The 19,909-nt window shown below is 40.4% G+C and overlaps 1 protein-coding gene across 2 annotated transcripts in view; it reads left to right on the top strand.

Moving 5' to 3' along the window:
* The window catches only part of vps50 (VPS50 EARP/GARPII complex subunit), a 91,978-nt gene that overhangs the window by 30,112 nt on the left and 41,957 nt on the right, over positions 1-19,909 (top strand). For both annotated transcript variants that reach the window (XM_069516229.1, XM_020090860.2), the window contains exons 10-13: positions 2,717-2,759; positions 3,964-4,062; positions 6,209-6,349; positions 12,815-12,947. In XM_069516229.1, coding sequence (XP_069372330.1) covers positions 2,717-2,759; positions 3,964-4,062; positions 6,209-6,349; positions 12,815-12,947 — 416 coding nt within the window. The remainder of the gene's footprint in view (positions 1-2,716; positions 2,760-3,963; positions 4,063-6,208; positions 6,350-12,814; positions 12,948-19,909) is intronic.

Raw genomic sequence — 19,909 nt, forward strand, 5'->3', positions numbered from 1 at the left:
ATTGGCTTTGACTTGACCTCTTCACATTCAAGGATATTAGATATGCTTGTGCTTGTAGTTTTCAACTTTGGAAAGGCTTTTGTTTTTCCCTGCTTCTAGTCTAAGCAGAATTAACCCGACTGCTGCCCGTTCACATGTAACCTACAGACGTTAGAGTTGTGTCAGTCATCTCATCGACTGTACTTCTTGGCAAGAAAACAGATAAACATATTTCACTATTACCCAAAGTGTTCCAGGTTCGGCCCTGTGCTGTTGGGAGTCTGCCATGTGGTGATAGTGATAGGTTTCTGTTCTGGGAAACTGTGGTTGGTCCACTTTGCTCTCAGGTGTGTTCGTCTCTGAGCACCGGGTTTGTGGGATGATATTTTCCCTCTAATGTGCTTTTCCAAAACTGTTCAGTTTGTGGTTTTGCCTCCTTTTACTTCACCACTCTGCTGTGTGGGAGTTCACTAGAACATTCTGTGATGAACAGGGCATTTATCCTGTTGGCCTCTGCTCCTCGGCAGTATCTCCACGGTCTGGCTGCAAGAACTATGAGCCTTTGTTCGGCCCTCTCCTGGGCCTTGCATATGGACATAGAGATGTGTTTCTGAGGAAGCCAGGATCTGACATTGATCATTTCACATCTCTGTAGTCGAGCCAGCCCTCTCACTTCGATGTGTTTTCTTTGTCTTGGCTAGTGGTCATAGTTTCCATTCAGGATACTGGCAGTGACGTGCTGTACTGATCCTGTAGCAGGGAGTTTCGGGTGTTATCATTGCTACGGCAAATACCAGCTTATTCAAATTCAATTCAACTAAGGAACATGGAACATGTGTGTTTTGTATCACCTTGATTCCAGTGTTCTGGTTTTGTCTCTAGAGACATTACATGACAGCAACAACAAAAAAAAAATCTCAAATAAGGTTTCTGCTTTTATCATTTTTCATCAAATTGAAAGCCGAGGCTGATTAGCGATTGGTCAGGTGCGTGTATCGGCAGGACTCCACCATCACTGTGGAGTCAGCATCACTATTTTAATCGTCATTATTGTTTTAATGACAGTGTTTGGATATTTTGCCTTTATTGACTGGACAGAACAAGCGTGGAATGGGGAGGAAGAATGGGGGACGACACGCAGCAAAGTGGCGGGTCGCGAACCCACGGCCACTGCAGGAGGACTCGAGCTTCTGTATGTGGGGCGCCCACGTGCTTCATTGGAGGAAGAGGATTTGCGTCTGCTGTGTTAATAGACTTTATAGTCTATGGCGGAAACTAGCAACTGTTCACTGGTGCCTGTGTTGATTCCTTTGCTTTACTTCGTGTCACACTCATAAACACTCAGGCACGTGCAGGCAGATACAAGAAGGGTGAGAGCGCATCGAGTTTGGAGATGGCGTGCTCATTTTGTTACCTGCTTTCCAAATGACCTGTGGGACTCAATCTTCAGTCTCCTCTTCTTTTCCTCCCTCCTCCTCCTCCTCCGCACACTCTGTCCCCAACTGCAGCAAAAAAGATGCTTAATTAGCAATTCGTTAAGGACACTCTCTCCCTTGGGCGACATGCAGTCTCACAAGGCACAACATAAGAGCAGGCTGACCTGAAAAAGACCCCCAGAAACTGTGGGACAGGGGATGATTATGAATGGGTGCAGTGCAGGGGGAGTAACAGGGGAATAGAATCGGAGTCTTGGGATGAGCCGAGCAGTCGTGATTTCTGCTGCTGCTTCTCAGCTCCGGAGTTGAAAGCATTTTCCCAGGATGAGGCAGAATCTGAGGACGCCTTGAGGATGCGTAGGCGTTTTGTGTCTTGACTATCGTTGTACAGACACGCATACGCACGTTCACACTAACACCATTTATACACTGGATTCCACGGCAAATAGAACAAAAGCTCGAGACAAAAAATGCTTGTCTTCTCAGAGACATTGTCAGGAAACATGCATCTTATTTTTCATCTAATGTTGCCTTGTTTGTATGATGAAGCAGAATGGTGTGTGTTATCGTCTGGTTAATATTAAACCCCCTTAATAGCTGGGGGTATCCCGGTATTGACTGGTATTGACGATGATATAGAAATAATTTAATACTTATATGATATAAATCATTTTCTGCACATATGAGAACATTGTTTAAACAATTTAGCAATTTTGTATAAATTATGTTTCTGCTGTGATATATCAAATGTCTGGTTCACACTCGCAACATAAAAGTGTTTAAGTATTGTTGAGTTTTATGTATAATTCATTTTCCAACAAAGAGACAAAACACAAAACTATAAAAGTTTAAGATGAATTCGACTGACAGCAATATTGTTTTTTTCCCAAATGTCTTTTTGTGATGATCTTTTTGGCCACAAGTTGATGAAAATCTCACCTTCTGACAGGCCCTCATTCATATTAAACTACTTTCTTCCATTTTATTCTTTTCTTTAAATTATTATGTCATGTATTTTTTCCGGTAAAGTCTTGGATGCAGATTTTTAAATTGGAATATTGTCAATATTTAATATAATTACATATTTTGATAGCTGTTATTTAAACAAAAGAAACTTTATGTATCTGCTTGAACTTCTGTAACATGTGGGAGATTTTTTGAGATGTTATTGACATGTAATAAAAGATCATAGGACACATGATCAAAACTTGAATTGGTAATGAAAATAATTAAAGTTGATCACACATTCTGGTCCTGAGCTGAGTAACTAATCCTTAATTATGAACTTTTTCTCCCCACAGTGAATTGAATTCCAAACTACAAGACACCCTGGAGCAAATAGAGGTCTGTGCTACTCTCTAATTTCATTATCTGTGAGGGATATCATTTAAGAGACTTTTAGCAGTGAGTAATATTTTGCTCTAACATTGTTATTTTCCAGAAGCCCTCATCTCAAAGAAGCAATTTATGCTTCATTCTGACATTTTGATAGTTTGGCTTTCTCATTGTGGGTCTGCCAAATATTGACACATTCAGAAAGTCATTATTGCGAGCACAGTAAATTATATCTGTTTCATCTCTAGCTGTGCTCCAATACTTGCGTGTGATAAATGGTATGCAAAGCAATTTTCTCTGCACGGCTGCTGCGGTGCTTGAGTAGATTAATTACTTACAGTTTTGTAGGCGTGCACGTCCGTACACATTCGTAGCCTTGCACCAAGGTGGTTGTTTGTTTACCTGCCGGCTTATGTCAAACTGCTGTCTATTGGCAACACTGTTTACTTTTAACACACACAAACAGATAAATATAAACTGCCAAAGATCAACTGCAATATTCTGATATTAGCCTGATTGGGACAGTAGTCTGAATAAGACACTTACAGCATTATCTGTCTACTTTAACCCTAAAAGGTCATACTTGGAATAATCAATAATCAAATTAAAACGTGGAATATTCTGACCTTAGTTGCATGTATTTGTCTTGATTGCATTATAAGGTCTTGATTGAATTTTCACAGCATTGTGCGACATCGGCATACATAATAGTTACCAACTGCCTGACGACACATACCACTGATCCGCACCAAAATTGAATGGGTTCTACCCTGAGCTATACCCATAGACTGTATATAAAGAGGACTATAACACATCCTTCTGCATTACATCACTGACTAGTTGCTATGTAGTTTGTCACGTTCACTTTCATCATTGTCGTCATCATGCTTATGTGCAGGCGTGAGAAAACACTTACGGACTCAAGGTGTTTGATCACTTGGCCTTTGTCAGCTCTTTGCTCTCTGAGCTCAGATTAATGTGTCAGGGTTTTTACTCATCCTTCTACTTCCTAACTCCTACTAACCTGTCTTTCTTACTGCTCTCTGACCTTTTTCAAACGCACACACACACACACACACACACACACACACATTCAATTACCTTCCCTTGGCCTTGTGTGGTAGCTATACATATGTGTATAAATCCCTGGTCTTAAGGTTAATAATCCCTCTCTCTTTTTTCTCCTGTATCATCTTTCTGTTTCTGGCTCCAGGAGCAGCTTGATGTCGCCCTGTCGAAGACTTGTAAGCACTTTGATGTTCTGCACTACACCAAGGTCCAGCTGGCCTACACGCTCCTGGGCAAGACACAGGTCAGTGGTTTGACTCGTCTACAGCGAACGACTTAATGACTTTAAGGTGGTTTCTCTCCTCCAGTATAACTTCTGTGGTTGTAGAAGAAACTGGAAATCAAGATGTAGTAACATGTAAAATCAACGTGTAGCTCCCCCTCAAATCCTGGCAACAGCCAACATTGTACGTCATTGTCATTCAAAACTTGAGAGCCAGTGTTGACGCTGATAAATGTGCCGTGTGCCTCTCGACATTAACCTTGTGAAGAGAGAAGGCATAATGTTTTTGTTATTGCTGTGATAACGAGCATTTTCAGACTCAAAAGCAAACAAGGGAGCCGTTGCTGCCTGGCTGTTGCCATTGCCTCTAACTGCTTTGTTTTTCTTTCCATCTTTTTTCGCTCCCTGACTGAATCTGTTCTGTTCTCTGTGCATCTGTGTTTCCCTCATTTAGCCAAGTTCTGTCTCTTAATCTTAGCTTTCGCTGCAGCGTGTCTCTGGTGCCACACACACACACACACACACACACACACACACACACACACACACACAAATGGATACTTGAATGGATACTTGAATGGATAGTTGAATGGATACTTGAATGAACTATGTCGTCCAAGTCGTAATAAGCATCCCCAGAATCATTCCAGCTCAGACCATTTGTTTTTTATTTTTCTTCTCAATGGTCTCTAGTCTCTCACACCCTGCCCTCATTAATTCGTACATTCAGTAAAAGAAACTTTTTCCTTGCGTCTGAGCCTTTCATCCACACACTAACTGCGTTTTAAGTCACGCAAATGGTGATTTTTTTTTTACGAACGCCTCGGGGTTAGGATTAGGGAAGTGCAGAATTTAGCTTACTGAGGTACTAGACGGAACTTTAAAGTATCTCTTAAAACTATCAGTAGTAGTGTAGACCAGGCTTCGCTCTTATTACCTGCTTATATCCTAATCAGCTGGACACATATGATGAGAGTTGCCATTATGCCTCTTATTCTTGTCTACTTTGTGATTTCCACGGTGTCTTTTCGGACAGATTACGTGAAACTTTCTCAGAAAGGAAACTGTTTTTTTTTAAATTTGCTTTTGTCACAGTATAGATGGGGGGGGGGCAAGAGTTTGAGCTTTTAGTGAGAAAATCTAATTGCTCTACAACATACATTACCTGCAGGGCTTTGCTCAATATTGTCCTCAATTCACCAAGGTCCCCAAAGCAAGACTGTGGGTGGGAGCTGCAAAACAGAAATGATGAAAAAATCAACTTGGCTTTAAAAGAGAATAAGTGATAACAGACTCACGTTGGGAACACAGAGCAAAGTGAGTGGCGCAAGATTGTACTTTGGATGTTTTTTGTGAAATGGTGGTTAAGAGCAATTCTTGGGGTTACTGAAATCCCAGATTTTTAATGATTAATGACAAAGTTAGAATCATTTATATTCATATTCTAGAAATGGAAGAAAGTCAGTCATGCTATTAATAAGTTGGAATATTTTAGGCTGCTCTAATCAGAATTGCTATGGGTAAAACGACAATGTGTTTTGTGATAAGGGTCATTTTTGGTAATGAGTTCAGTTTCTGTCAGTTGTAGAAAGAATTTTAGCCTCTTTCAGCTCATTGTTTTGGTTTTGGTCCTCAATAAAGAGACAAAGGTGAACACAATGTTTAGCGGATGCAAATTAGTGTAATTGGTGCATTTGGCGGCTTGACACATTCTCATTCGTCCCACCACACCAAAAAAATAAAATAAAAAGTTAGCTGTGCTGCCATAACATGCACATCACTAATATGTCTCTCACATTTCTGCCTTGTCATCATTACCTCATTAGTGACAGTTTCCACATCAAACTGAGCTGTGACGTGAATCATGGAAACTGAAGACACATTTTTTTTCTCTTGGATGTGAACCCTGCAGTTCCCAGGGCAGACAGCTATCCTCGTTTTCAATCACCCCATCTTGTGTAGCTAACAAAATATGTCTGCAAGTGATTCAAAAATACCAAGCACACAGTATGTGTCTCGGAGACGTCTGATTTGCAATTCCCCCTCTGTTTCCCTTTTCCACAGATCCTCGTTGGCTGATGGCAGTGACATCTTGATGTAATGGTTTTCACAACTGTGTGTTTGGCTCTCTCTTCTCTCTCTCTCTTGCTCTCTCCTCTCTCTGCAGACCGCTATGGACCAGCTGCACATGCACTTCACCCAGGCCATCCACAACACTGTGTTCCAAGTGGTGCTGGGATACGTGGAGCTGTGTGCTGGAAACGCTGACACCAAGTTCCAGAAGATGCAATATAAGGACCTGTGCACGGTGAGGAGATGAGTGTGTGTGTATGTGTGTATGTGTGTGTGTGTGTCTGTTTATGTCTTGGGGAGATGAAATTTTTCTGATGAAACAATATATATATTGATTTATAACAAGGATGAAGGTATTGCACATTACATGTCGTGCACTCACTCCAGTGATGACTATGACATCAGTGCACACCCCCTCCCCCCACCCACCAGACAGTATATTTTCTGAAAAAGGCACAAACAGCTCCACACATTACATTTCTCTCTCACTCTTGAAGTTGTCACGTTTTTTTTTCCTTTGGAAAGTGATGTGATGTTTGGTGAATACATGAGGGGTGGAGAGAGTGATTAAGACAAAGGACAGTGAAACTGTATTGTAGCTCATGACTAAGGCATTTTATAAAACACATTTGCATGCCCAGTGAGCCATAACTTGGTCTATTCATTACGGTCTTGCTGGGAGTGGATTGTCCTCCCTCAGTGACTGTGTTACAATCTGACCTACAGTGTATATAGAAGTACAGGTAAAGGTTATTTTACCTTCTCTCCTTGTATGTCAACTATCGTATAGTTTTTTTCCCTCCCTGATTCTTCACTTATATATTTATCCTGACTGTTGTGACTTCACTGTGCCTGCTGTGTTCATGTCCACGATGCCCTGCTCTTTACCTCTTACCTTTATGCTACAGTGCATCTCCTCACTTCACTCCTCATCTCATCTTCCCCCCTGTGTCTTCTTCTTTTTATGCATGTTGTTCTTCCTCAGTAGAAAGTTGGAAAATTTGTCAGTGCATAAAGGCCAAGCCTTTTTAAGTTGGACCCAGGTTGGAAATCCAGAGGCGTCAGTGAAAACTGGATGACAGGATGGTTTTTTTTTGTAGCAGATGGAATAGTCAGTTAATAATCAGTTTACCTGTCACTTCAGACTTGGTTTGAGACGTACTATGACAAAGTGATGCTGGGTAAATTTGAATTCTTTCCAACTTGTTAGTTTAAAGATCTGTCCATACAGTTGTGAGGTGGAAACCCGCTTGCATGGACGTTTAGATTTTTAGTTTTAGATAAGCAGCTGGCTGTTAATAAATAAATAATGCACTTTACTGCAGAGCAGAGTGGCTATGAATGAGTCAAAACAGTCACACCTATAGAACATATTGTGCTGCAGGAGTCTTGACAGTAATACCAGTTTGCTCTTGAATGCTTATGACCAAAGCTTTAGGTGTCAATCTATTCATGCCAGTATTGTGTAATTCTTTATTTATATTTCTGTGGTATATATAAATCATATTTGAGTAATAATAATATAGGTCTCTGTCTCTATGTATCATACAATTATTACTGTGAGATTATCTGAGTAATTCACTTAAATTAAAACCCACAAAAAATCACAGAAACAATAAATCTTTCTTTCACATAGAAATGTGTGTGTTTACGACTGTGACTGTGCAACAAAAATTCAAAGACCAACAATAAGATTCTTTATCAAACAACCTGCTCAAAAAAGATTTTTAAAAACAGCGTTTTCAACGTTTTGTCCAAAGAGTCCCAGCAGCTGGTGGAGCCTATAGAAGCAAATTGTGATGGAGAAGCTTAAACGAAAGCCGTCTCTTTGTAGTCTGAGTGATTATCTTAGTTAACTTAGTGGAAATCTGTCCCATAGATCCTCTGAATTACTCTGTGCATGAGTCTGTACATTAGTTACAGACGCATCCTAATGTTTGCATGTGGTTGATAGATATGCTCGCATACTTAAGATAGATGGATGAGGCGTCAAACTCTTTGCTGATGATAGAGATTGATGGGACAAAACGCATGCACGCACGCACACACACACACACACACACACACACACACACACACACACACACACAAACACATATAAAAGATGTACGTTAACACCCACATGCAGTTGATCTGTGACGCTGACAACGTTAACAGCCTGTCTGCATTAACTTTTATGGGAAGATTAAGTCTTGTGGTTATTTTTTATTCATGTGCCTGCCTTTAAATGGCCACTATGAGAACTCACTGAAGTACTCATGTGATGCTAATGTCTTTGTAGCTTATGTGGTACATATGCTGGAGTGGAGTGGATTTGAGGAGCTGCTAAAAATATGGAGATGAGCTTAGAAGTACTTCCTGTGATTCTCGAGTGTTTGAAACATCCTCCACTTCCCCTCTTTGTGTTCGGTTGTGATTTTGCAGCATACTGTAGATAGATGCACTCCTGGATTTGTTTCCAAGGTTTCGCCGTATTATGTTTAAAAAAAAAATGTACCTGTGACAAATTCAGTTGTGCATCAGTAGGCCAGCTGGGGAAATCAGCTCGGCAATGCTCTCTGCTCTCTCCACAAATCTTGTTGATGTGAGCTCTCTCCCTCTTTTTCTCTGGCGGCGGCAGACGATGTGTTAACGCTGTGGTGCTGTAAAGTCTGCATGCGTAGAAGAGCAAACTTTTTTCGTTGTTTTTTCCCCCGATAAATAAAGGTTATGCTAATTTTAGAGGCACTTTTAAACCCCTCTGAACTCGCCTCTTAGTTACGCGACTTAAAATTCAAGAGTGCAGGGAACACTTGGAAAGGTCAGTGCGAATTGTGAAAGGGTCTTATTAATTTTACATCAACACCTCATCATTATTGGCAAGCCGCTCTTCTTATCAATCCCCTGGCCTGTCTGATTTCTCTCCTCGTGGAAAAGAGGAGAGTTTGCTCCCAGAATCACGGGAGAGGAGGTGACTGGGACCGAACACTGTACTGCCAACCAACGTTTCACAAATTAATTTAATTGGGTTGCAGTAAACTTTGGTGTCTGTAGAAAACTGTCAGTGGGACTTAACCTTTTTAGTTTGGTCTTTTTTTACCAATGTTATAAAAAACCACTAGCTATGGTGATAGAAGCGAGATCACCCTGATAATGATATCAAACAGCTGCTCATCAGTAACCCACACTGATCCATCCCACTCTCCATTGTGCACAGTTCCATTATTTTGATATAGGCTGACCTTTAGTGCTGCTGTGTATCTGAAGGATGGAGCATTTACTGAGGCTGTGGAGAGGATGCAGAGATTGTTGCTTTTTTATGTAAAGCAGTATGACGGCCTCATCTGCAGTTTCCTTTACTCTAATCTTTACTCCAGAGGAATAATTTGATTACTGATCTTCTTTAGGCCAGGATGTCTGCACCATTTATAACATATTTTTTGGTCTTGAATTACTGATCGTTGTTAATGTGGAATCTGTGGTGTAAAAAGTGTTAAAATGTCTTTGATTCACGTTTTCACACTTGTTCACCAAATTGTTCGTGTGTCAGACTGAGAGAGAAAGTCCTGATTAGCAGAGTGCACTGTACTTTGCTGGCACAGCTAGATTATAGTTTGGTGACTGAGTTTTTGGTCCCTTGCAGGTTAATCTATTTATTTATGCTTTTGTTAAAGGAGGTGGGGGTGTGACTGTCTGTTCTGAAAGAATGTGAATCAGCTAAATGAAGAGTACCTGCAGTGTCTTACTCATCTCTTTTATGTGACATTCATGCACACTCCTCCACACACCCACACACAACTGAAAGCACTTTGTCGACTCAGACCCCCCTGACACAGCTTGGTTTATGTTATGTGTATAATGATCTGTAACTTTTATCAGAAAACCTCGCTGTTGTACAATAGAGCTTGCCACCCTCAAGCTGTCATCACTGTACTGGTGGAGAAAGACTTGTCCAGGTGGATGGGTCGTGTCAGTAAAGAACCCAGAACATTTTTTGTACTTAAGGCAGGTTTGACCTTGCACCCAGTTGTGGCAGTTATTGCATTTAACGTACGCACCCACACCTACACACACATCAGACAGTTCTGTGTAGGCGTACCTGAGGTTACGTCTCGTCAAACCTACTTAAAGTCTTTACACACACACACACACACACACACACACACACACACACACACACAAGCTCCCTCAATTCTTACCCCCCGCATTATCTCCCCTCACCCCAGTTGCCTGGCAACATGCTGCTGTGATATGGTTGGCTGGTGGAGAACAGGGAATGTCGAATGTAAGCCTGGTGTTGTCAGAACGGTTCATTAACTTACCTCTCTGACCTATGTGGTGCTGGAGCCTGTGTTTAACTCAGCCATGTTTAGCTCTTTTCAGTCTGGAGCTTGTGTAAGCTCTGCTGCTTACTTATTATCTTTGACTGGACTACACAGTTCTGTGTCATGCTAAACATTGGACCTTTAGCACTCGTAGGTTTACTAGACTAATGCCATTCATACCTGATTAGGTCTCTGTACTTTGGCTGAAAGATAATGACCATGATTCATCATGATCATTGTCTCTGGTGTCTTGAGTACATTATTTTACGTATTTGATGTCTTTTATTAATTTTGTTATAAAAATATATTTTTATTATCCATGTAGAAAGGATGTCATTTATGTTCTCACTGTAAACAGTAACTTCTAAGTTGTCTGCTTAGGCCCGAACACAGTAAGTTGTGTAGAAACATATTGAACCAACAGAGAGTAAAATAAAGGGGATTTTTCTAAATGTGTTCCAGTGGCTCCCTGTCTCGGCTGCGGTGTTCTTTTCTGAGGTTTGTGGGCTTGATGGCTTTAATGGTGCTTATACTCGCTGCCATTCTTAGGTAATGCAATCTTCCCTCAGTCAACACACACGTCTGTAACACTCTGCGTACCAGACTGCACATCCTGCAGTTGCCGTCCATGCCACAGTCCTGCCTCTACCCGTAACTAAAGAGAATCCACCAGCTGTATAATCAGCTTAACGTTGTCTTCACCACAGTTTGTTGTTTTGTTGTTGAATTCTTGTGATTACAGAAACATTCTCAGAGGGAAAGAAAACAGTGATTAATGTCCATTGCAGCAGCAAGTTTGATTGTAACTAGGTAACTAGAAAGTTGCTTGGAGAGCGCATACTTTGCTATGTTGTTATGAATAGGTTGGTGACTGATGGAAATAATATCATTTCACTTTTAATGTACCAAATCATCTCTAACAATAGTGGATCCAAACTTATTGTGCAATTTAGAAGCCTCAGGCAGCAGCTCTGTCATCGACAGCACCTCCTGCAGTCTCTTAAAGTGCCAGTTTGTCACTCAGGCTCAGTTGGATGTGCCAGAGGAAGAAGCCAGAAGGATGAGTGGGACTTAACTCATGTTAGTTTTTTGGAATCTCAGAGCCCATTGGCTATCATCTGACGACAAATTAGCCTCTGAGGGACACAATATTTTAGGTCTTCTCCAGTAGACAGTGGATATCCAAGCTGAGAACTACAATCTGACCAGTTACTTCAATCACACCAGTTGAACATTCCTCCACCCAAAGGGTTCGGCAAACACTCATTTGCTGTCTCACGTGGCAGTGATTAATTTGTCTGTGAACTTGCTGAGAAGACAGGTTGTTCTGTGGAGCCTTGAACTGCGGCAGTGGCCAGTATTGTGCCAGCTGCACTTCTCTTAGGTGGGCCAGATTTTAACCTAACACACACAAACATTTTTACAGGCTCAGCTCAGAATCAGATGTTATGTGGTAGATGCAGGTGTGTACCGCAGCGTGTGTTATCCTTTAGAGTTGTTTGTGCTCAAAGGGTTGTGGGTATTCTATAGATAAAGTGACTTAGTCTTGTATTTAGGTAGACAAATATTTATAATATATATGACTTGTGAATTCTCCTGTATCACATTATTACATAAGATAATTTCACTGTCACAACTATATCTATATATATAAATGTCTTTCATAGATTATTCTAATACTCCATTAGTTAATTGATACTTAAAAGTCCCTCTACTACACGGCTCAGTGTCTCATTATGTGCAGCTATAATAAAAGTTGTCACTTAAAGCAGTGACTCACCTCGGTCTGATCATCATATCACAGCTGATGTAAAAGTTTCTGATGCACCGATGGTGATTGATTAAACCACCTCCATCTGCACTGCGATAAAAGAAGTCGTACTAGTTACGCAATCATGCATTGTATTAATGTCCTTTTGAATATCTCCGTGAGACCCAGTTGTTAAAATGACTGCGAAAAGAATGTTTTTTGTCACAGATGATATTAAGAGTTGTGCTATAATACAGGAAAATAACCCACTTAATGTGCACATCTGAGCTATTTTTAAATCTGTGGTGTGTATTAGACAGGCAGCCGCTTAATAACGTCCTCATCTTAATCTGTTCTTACATTAATTAGCTTAGGTAAGATGAAAGACTTTCTTATGACAGAGAATTTATGTTTTCAGTGTCCTTGGATGATGAGCTTTAATAAGATAACATTTGGAGGACAGCTGATCAATTAATTTTTCAGTCCAGAGCTGTGTTCATCACTTTGAAAATGATCCTTTTTTACTTTGGGTGAATAAAAAGACATGTAAGAGACATATGATACTGAAATACTGTCATACGGATGATATCAGGCTTTTTAAGGAGATCAGCAGTGACCCTTGTTTTCATCACTTCTTTGTCGGCAGCACATCACCACGGACAGCTACATCCCCTGCCTGACCGACCTGTGCAAGGCATTGTGGGAGGTGATGCTGAGCTACCATCGCACTATGCAGTGGCACGAGGAGCACGACAAACAGGAGGCCGCACCAGCTCCAGGTATGAGACTTAAATCATATCGTATTGTCTCTGTAATTTTTCTGGGTTCATTTATGTTCAGTAGCATCTGATGTAGGTGCAACTGCAGATTCAGGACAAAGACTTAAAGTTAGACGACATTACGGCTCCTAAAAGTGAAGCCAAATTTGTCTTGATCGCCCCTTAGTGGCTGGCTAGAGTATGTCAATTCCATTTCCTTTAAGATGGCTTCTGTCATTTTAGGTAGTTAGTATCACACTGATGTTTGTCCAAATGTACATTTTTTTCAGGTAAGTTTGGTTTTAATTAGTAATTTGATGCAAAAAAATTCAGTGTGAAACATCATGGTTGACAGCTGAGACTGACATCTGATTGGTCGTGCATTTCAAACATTATCTCTTTATTGGGGGTAAAGATGTGTGTAACAGATCCAATAGGGGGAGCACATCAGGGACCTCGAACTTTCTTTCCCTTTTTCATTTTCACTCTCCAAATCTCTCTCTCACCTATTTTCTCTCACTCTAGTTTTTTCATTTAGACTTACTCATAAAATCGCCAAATCTGCTCCTTATACCCTGAGCTGAAAAAAAAGAAGTAATTCACAGTTTCGGTCGACAATGACTCGGTGAAAATGGGGTCAGCTGTTTCTCCACACACTCAAGTGCCACTTTCACCCGGCTGTTTGATTGCGATATACAGTGAGATAATCAGCTTAAAAACTCACCTCGCTGTGTGGATAGAGATGAGGGAATGGAATCTGTGCAGGTGCTTCAGCGCAGTGTTCGGTGTAGAGGCGCAGATCCTGAAGTGGCACGTATTTCAGCGCGCTCGCTATAAGTTCTGTTTCAGCGTGCGGGTCGTGGAGCAAGTCAGTAGCACAATAATCCCTGACAACAGCTGCAACTGCACTTAGAGACTTGCATTGTCTGTTTACTGTTGCAGCTCAAAGATACAACGCACTGTTAACACAGTGTTGTGTATGTATTGAATTTGTGCAGCGTTGTCATATTTAAATTGGGATAAACAGTCTGTCCTAATTACATGAATATAAATGTACACATTATTGAATTTACATTGAGGGATTAGTATGACCCCCGATAAATATATGCACATTTGATGAACCATGAATGATGTTCTATTTTTCTTACGGAAATGTGTCCATGTGACTTTGACTTTCTTATGTTTCCATGGTAACAAATGGGGCTACAGCTGTTCATTATGAATAACTTGACACAAACAGACCACACTTAGATTAAAGTAATAATAGGTCCTTTCTCATTTATAAAAAACTATTTATAATGACTTCAGTGACCTTTTTCGCTTTCCAATGTCATCTCGGCCTGTTTTTATCATTTCAGAAAATAAATGCTTTTATTTGCTACATTTTTTGACAATAACTCCTCCACTGGAGAATTCATTAAAATTACAGTCCGTAAAGAACAGTACAACACATCTGTTCGAACCGGAAGCTTATGCCTGGATCTGCTGCCAGATGTGAAAACATCAGTCACAAGAAGCTTTGTTGTCAAGGCAGTACATACTTTGTGGTTTAGCAGTAAGCTCCGCTCAAAGTTATATTTCTTACCAGCTGTAAGAAAAGAGGCCATCCTGGATTTTTCACCTCACCATTTGTCTCATCATAGTAGCCTGTGTCTTCCTGCAGCCTATTGAAAGATGGTGATCTGAATTCATTAGATGAGTGTAGGAGGTTTCAAGGAGATCCTGCATGTTTCGTGACAGTATCCTCCTCGCAGGGGAAAGGACACACACCACATTGCCTTTCACGAGGCCCATCTATTATCTCACCATTTGATTGGCTGTCACCTCTGTGTAAAGGTGTCCCCGACCCTGGCTTTCACCTTTCTGTCTTTATTCTGTGTGTGGGGTCCATCAGAGTAGTGATTTACTGTACAAGCTTTGTCGAAGGGTATTTTGCAGCAAAAGTAACCTCCATCTCACACAGGAGGCCATCAGGGTCTTAGATATCAACCCTCCTGAAGATCACTCACTTTCCTCTGCTGTCACACACACACACAAACGAACACACACCTCTCCTCATTAACAAAGAAAAAAAAGGGCATAACGTTAAATTTAGGGCAGTGGCCTCTTGACATATTAAGCCGGTCAGTGTAACGTCTCAGTAATGAATCCGGCCACTTGATGAAAGCAAAGGTTGTTTCAGGAAGTGGGGGCCAGGGTTATATCCTGAGCTGACAAAATGGATTTGCTCCTGAAGCACACACCCCGTCACGATTGATCAGCTCTGATGGCCGTCAGGTGTAGGGGTCATTGTGTGTGTGCGCGTGCATGTGAGCATTTGAGGGTAAATGACCATGACCAGTTTGTGTATCTGTTACAAGTTCATACGCCCCCGTATGAACATGTAACATGAACCATGCAGACCAGCACTGGAATGTGTGGAGGCTGTCTGCTCTGACATGATAAAGAAAACCATCAGTTTTCAATGCTCAGGGTGAGAATTGGCCTTCACACCTCATTAATGTTCACTAGTAACATTCTATACAAACTAAACCAGGGGACCTGCTGTGTGAAGTAACCTATGGTTTACTAACCTCTCACTGAACATACTGGAATAGGTTTTATTTTTGATTGATTCATTTCATTCTATTTTTTATTCATGCATAACTGAGTCAACATGACATTCAGATCTAATCTAATTGAATTCTCAGTTTATCCAACCTGCTTATAGATCATGTAGCTGAAATAACAATACCTTCAAATACATCTCTGTTAAAGGACTTTCAGGTGGGAACTAAGATATACAGGAAAAAATGCCTCTTGCACTGTTACAGAAAGTGAAAAAAAAATCTTCGATCCGCCTCAGGATCGGCACCGAAATGTAAAAAGTTCTACCATGACCCATACCACATCCTTCCACCAAGTTATGTGGAAATCCATTCTGTTATCTTTTTTTAATTTTGCTATAAACAAAACAAAGACCATCCGACAGGGATGAAAACATAGCATAAAAATGTAGATTTGGTCAAGTGGGATGGCATTTAATCCTCTGTGAATAGAATCTGTGTTACCCTAACTTTGTAGAGCAGGTTTCCAAAGAAAGTTTTTTAGTTTATAAACTGTAAATGTCATCATTGCTACTTTATTACTGACTTGCTCTTTTACTTTCTTTTTTAATTCTTAAGCTTTCACTGCTTCATCTGCTTTCATTTAGATCATGTTGTTATAGATTTCAGAAACCACAAGTTGGGATCTGACTTCTCTAGATAAACTTTGACAGATTTATGCTAAATCATGCACAGGCTGCTGTTGTATGAGTCATGAGTTTGATACCAGCGGGGAGCTAGGGCCCCTGTAGGCGTTTGGCGTGAGTCATTAAGGACTCCGTTACCCACAATGCCACCAAAGGTTGAATACCGGCTACCACCTACGGGTTGGCAAAGGTTGCTGCTCCCAATCAGTTATCTTTCCCTCCCTCTCTGCAGTAGCACTTTTTAATAACCATTATAAAGGCTTTTCAAGTAGTTAACCTGGGGAGGCTGTTGACGCCCTCACTGGGTCAACGGTGGGAGTCAGCACTGACACAAACTGCCGTGACAACAGCAGGGAGTCAATGAGGATGGAAATGTTGATGGAAATTGTTAAAAAAAACAAAAAACTTTTTAAAATGAAAGGTATCTGGCCTTATGTAAACCATCATCATACACTGTACCATTAATATGTTTTGAGAAAATCGATTTTAGTTATAAATCAGTTTCATTCAGCCTGTACTAAGACTAATCATCAAATGATTCAGAAATGTGTTTATTTTATATATTTACAATTCACAAGTCATAATTTATTCAAATTCGACCATGTAGACATTATGCACATATTTTTAGATTCAGTGGTAGTTCAACTTTACAACATTATCATTATGTCCAATATACATTCAAAATAAATGTCCATATATAGATTTAGAAATAATACAAAAAGCCACTTTTTTATAAGTCCAGAACTTAGCTGAGAATTAAGATGTTTTACATGTTTCTATATAATTTCTTCTATTTTACTTCATCTTGTCTTCTCTAACTGTCCCACTCACCCGGTGCTCTTGCTGATTCTGCCACCATCATCATAATGAAAACAACCAATCACAGTTTCCTGCTCGGGAAACACAACATAGCTGTATTTTCTCGCTCACGTCATGCTAGCTGCCCATGCATTTCTAAAGGGAAGTACACAGAAAAAAAATCCACAACGAGGACCTGTATTTTCATTAACACGATTTGATTGGCTAGTGACTGCCCCGCCGCTTGAAAAGTTGCATGCGAGGCAAGCAAAGCGAAGCAACGGAACCACAATGCATTCCGGCAACGCATGACATCACCACATTGAAAATGAATGAGCAGCGTTTCCATTGAAGCCTGCAGCTCATACACGTGATTGCTGTGTCACTCTCACCACTGTCCTTGTACTCGGGAAATGAAACCCACTTATGTAAACTGCCACGTCACCATCTCCCAACCTGTCTGTCCTTTTGTCTTTTAGTGAATGACAACGGTTTTCAGCACTGTCCCTATTAATGACTCAAATAACAAACATATTAGTCCTGAGGACAGGGTGTTTGAAATCTACCTGCGTATTCATTAAAATTCCCATACACATTTTATTAAACAGCGCCCCAATGTCATCATTAGAAACCATGACTAGTCATGTCTGTGCATTTAAAATGCATAAAGCAAAAAGAGAATGTGAGGTGAATGAGAAAAAATATTTCATATCACGTATCACTGTCGCATCCATTTCTGAGTGGGATGATCACAATCAGTTGGTGGCAGGAGAAGATAAACATCCCTAATAGCTCGCTGCAGATGTATTCTTGCTCGCCAGAATGTTGTGAACTTGGTATCTTCTGGTCTAGTGCTCAAAATGGAAGTTATTTTTTTTCCGTTACCGCAGGAATAAGACACATGACCATCTCAAGTCAATATGTGGTGTTAAAATAGCTTGTGATATTTTTCATGACAGGGTTCATGACTTGATGAAGTTATAATGGAAGTGTCTAACTGCTGGAGATGGCAACATAGCTTGTATATAGAAAATAGTGCCAGATTAATAATTTGATTTGCAAGAGATGCATATGAGAAAGATTGACGTAGAAAATGAAACAGATGGTGTAATCTGTCTCTCTTTTACTAAGGGAAACCCAGCACTTCCATCTGCTGCAGCTGGACATGAATTCCCTCCTGAGGATTTTTCTCTCCTTTGGGGCTTCTGTCAGAATCCATAGTGAGGCTGAGCATATCCTTTGTGCTGCTAATTGTATGCTTCAGCGTATGATTCACACACGTCCAGCGGGTAAAGAGCTGGTGTGGATGCAGACTGATAAAAAAGGTGGGAGAGGAAAAGCTTGTATGGTCAGCACAGGACAGAGTTCGGCTGTTTCTCAGGAGCTGCTTTCTGACAGGAACTGAAATCCAGGAAAGTTTCCAGAGGTGTTGTGTGTGAGAACTAACATTTTGTGGAACATGTGGAACTGGCAGCCCTCCAGAACAATGTCCCGATATCCCGACACGTGCAGAAAATTCACCGCGAGTAGGCGGGTTGATGTTTCTAAAAAGCGACAGAGGCTTATACCAACAGAAGACAGATCAAATTAAATTTGTTCCACTTATTTATCCGTCATCATTTTGATATGATTAGATATATCTTTGTGTGTGGGCGTAATAATATTCATTCTTGTACTTTTTAAAAGTTTTTATGATATGCTTGTTGTTCCGGCGTGTCATTATAAAAACACCCCCAGCGCCACAACACAGCAAGAGTTCCTCCCGCTCGGCTGAAACACTGTTTCGTTCTCCCAGCAGGTCCGGAGGTCGCTGGCTCTGTTATGACTGCAGCTCAGAGACGCTTGAGTCAAGCTCAGCTAAATTATGTGTTTGCATTGTCAAAGCTTTAGGTCTTTTCAACCAACTCACATCTACAGAATAAGAAAAACACCACCAGTGATTCATGCCTGTCTCCCTTGATTTCTCTGTCCAACACCATCTGGTTTAATAGTTAATGAAGGGTAGTGTGATCACAAACACTAGACCCACACGAGATTCTCAAAGTGACATATTTACGTTTTTTCCCTCGGTGCTATTACACCAAAGCCTGAACTCTTGGAAATTCTTGTCCCCTGAATGTCTTTCTCATCAATAATCTGTACCTCTTCCAGTGATTGGAGCACATGAAAATGGATTTACAATGTTTTTCAGTTTGCCTTTTCCAATCATCATTTTCCAGAAGTAAAGGAAGAATTCTAATAAAAGAAGCTGTAGTGTTCCCCTGATTCTATTATTATGTACTTGTGTTAGGTATTACAGTATAAACTGTAGTGCCTTGAATGTGAAAAGATTTATTCTGCAGCATCCTTTTAGTTAAAAATAAAATATATTATGTCTAACAAAATAGGGTAATTATTGCAATGTGCAACAGTCCTTTTTTTTGGGGGGGGGCTATTCTGAATATTTGAGTGTGATGGTGTTTTAGTGCCACTTAAGGGGGGAAGTCTGAGATTTCTATGATAAAGTCATAGTAATGTCAAAAGAGAATGAGGTAGTTATATCACAATAATATAGAGTCAGTTTTATGAGAGTTAAATCTTAATATTATGAGAATAAAGTCCTAATATTACAAGAATTAAATCATTATATTGCAAGGTCATCATTTTAGGCTGTATCATTTTAGAGGTGGAATATCGATAGATCATCTCAGTTAAAATGTGGATCTTATTAAGTTGTTTATCACAGTACTCAATCTTTTCATTCATCAGCACCACATTATAGTAAGCATCAGGATTATGACAATATTGTGCAAGAAGCTGTGTCTAATCCCAAGAAAGTACGAAACAGACTCAGGGTAAATGACCTCTTTTGTTTTGGAGGAAATATTTGGCATCGGTCGACTTCATAGTTATGATTGGTCACATCTGCTTGTTATTCAAAAGAGTTTCATAGTTTCTCAAGTAACAATGAGAT

Source organism: Paralichthys olivaceus, chromosome 20 (assembly GCF_024713975.1).
Source record: "Paralichthys olivaceus isolate ysfri-2021 chromosome 20, ASM2471397v2, whole genome shotgun sequence".
NCBI lineage: Eukaryota > Metazoa > Chordata > Actinopteri > Pleuronectiformes > Paralichthyidae > Paralichthys > Paralichthys olivaceus.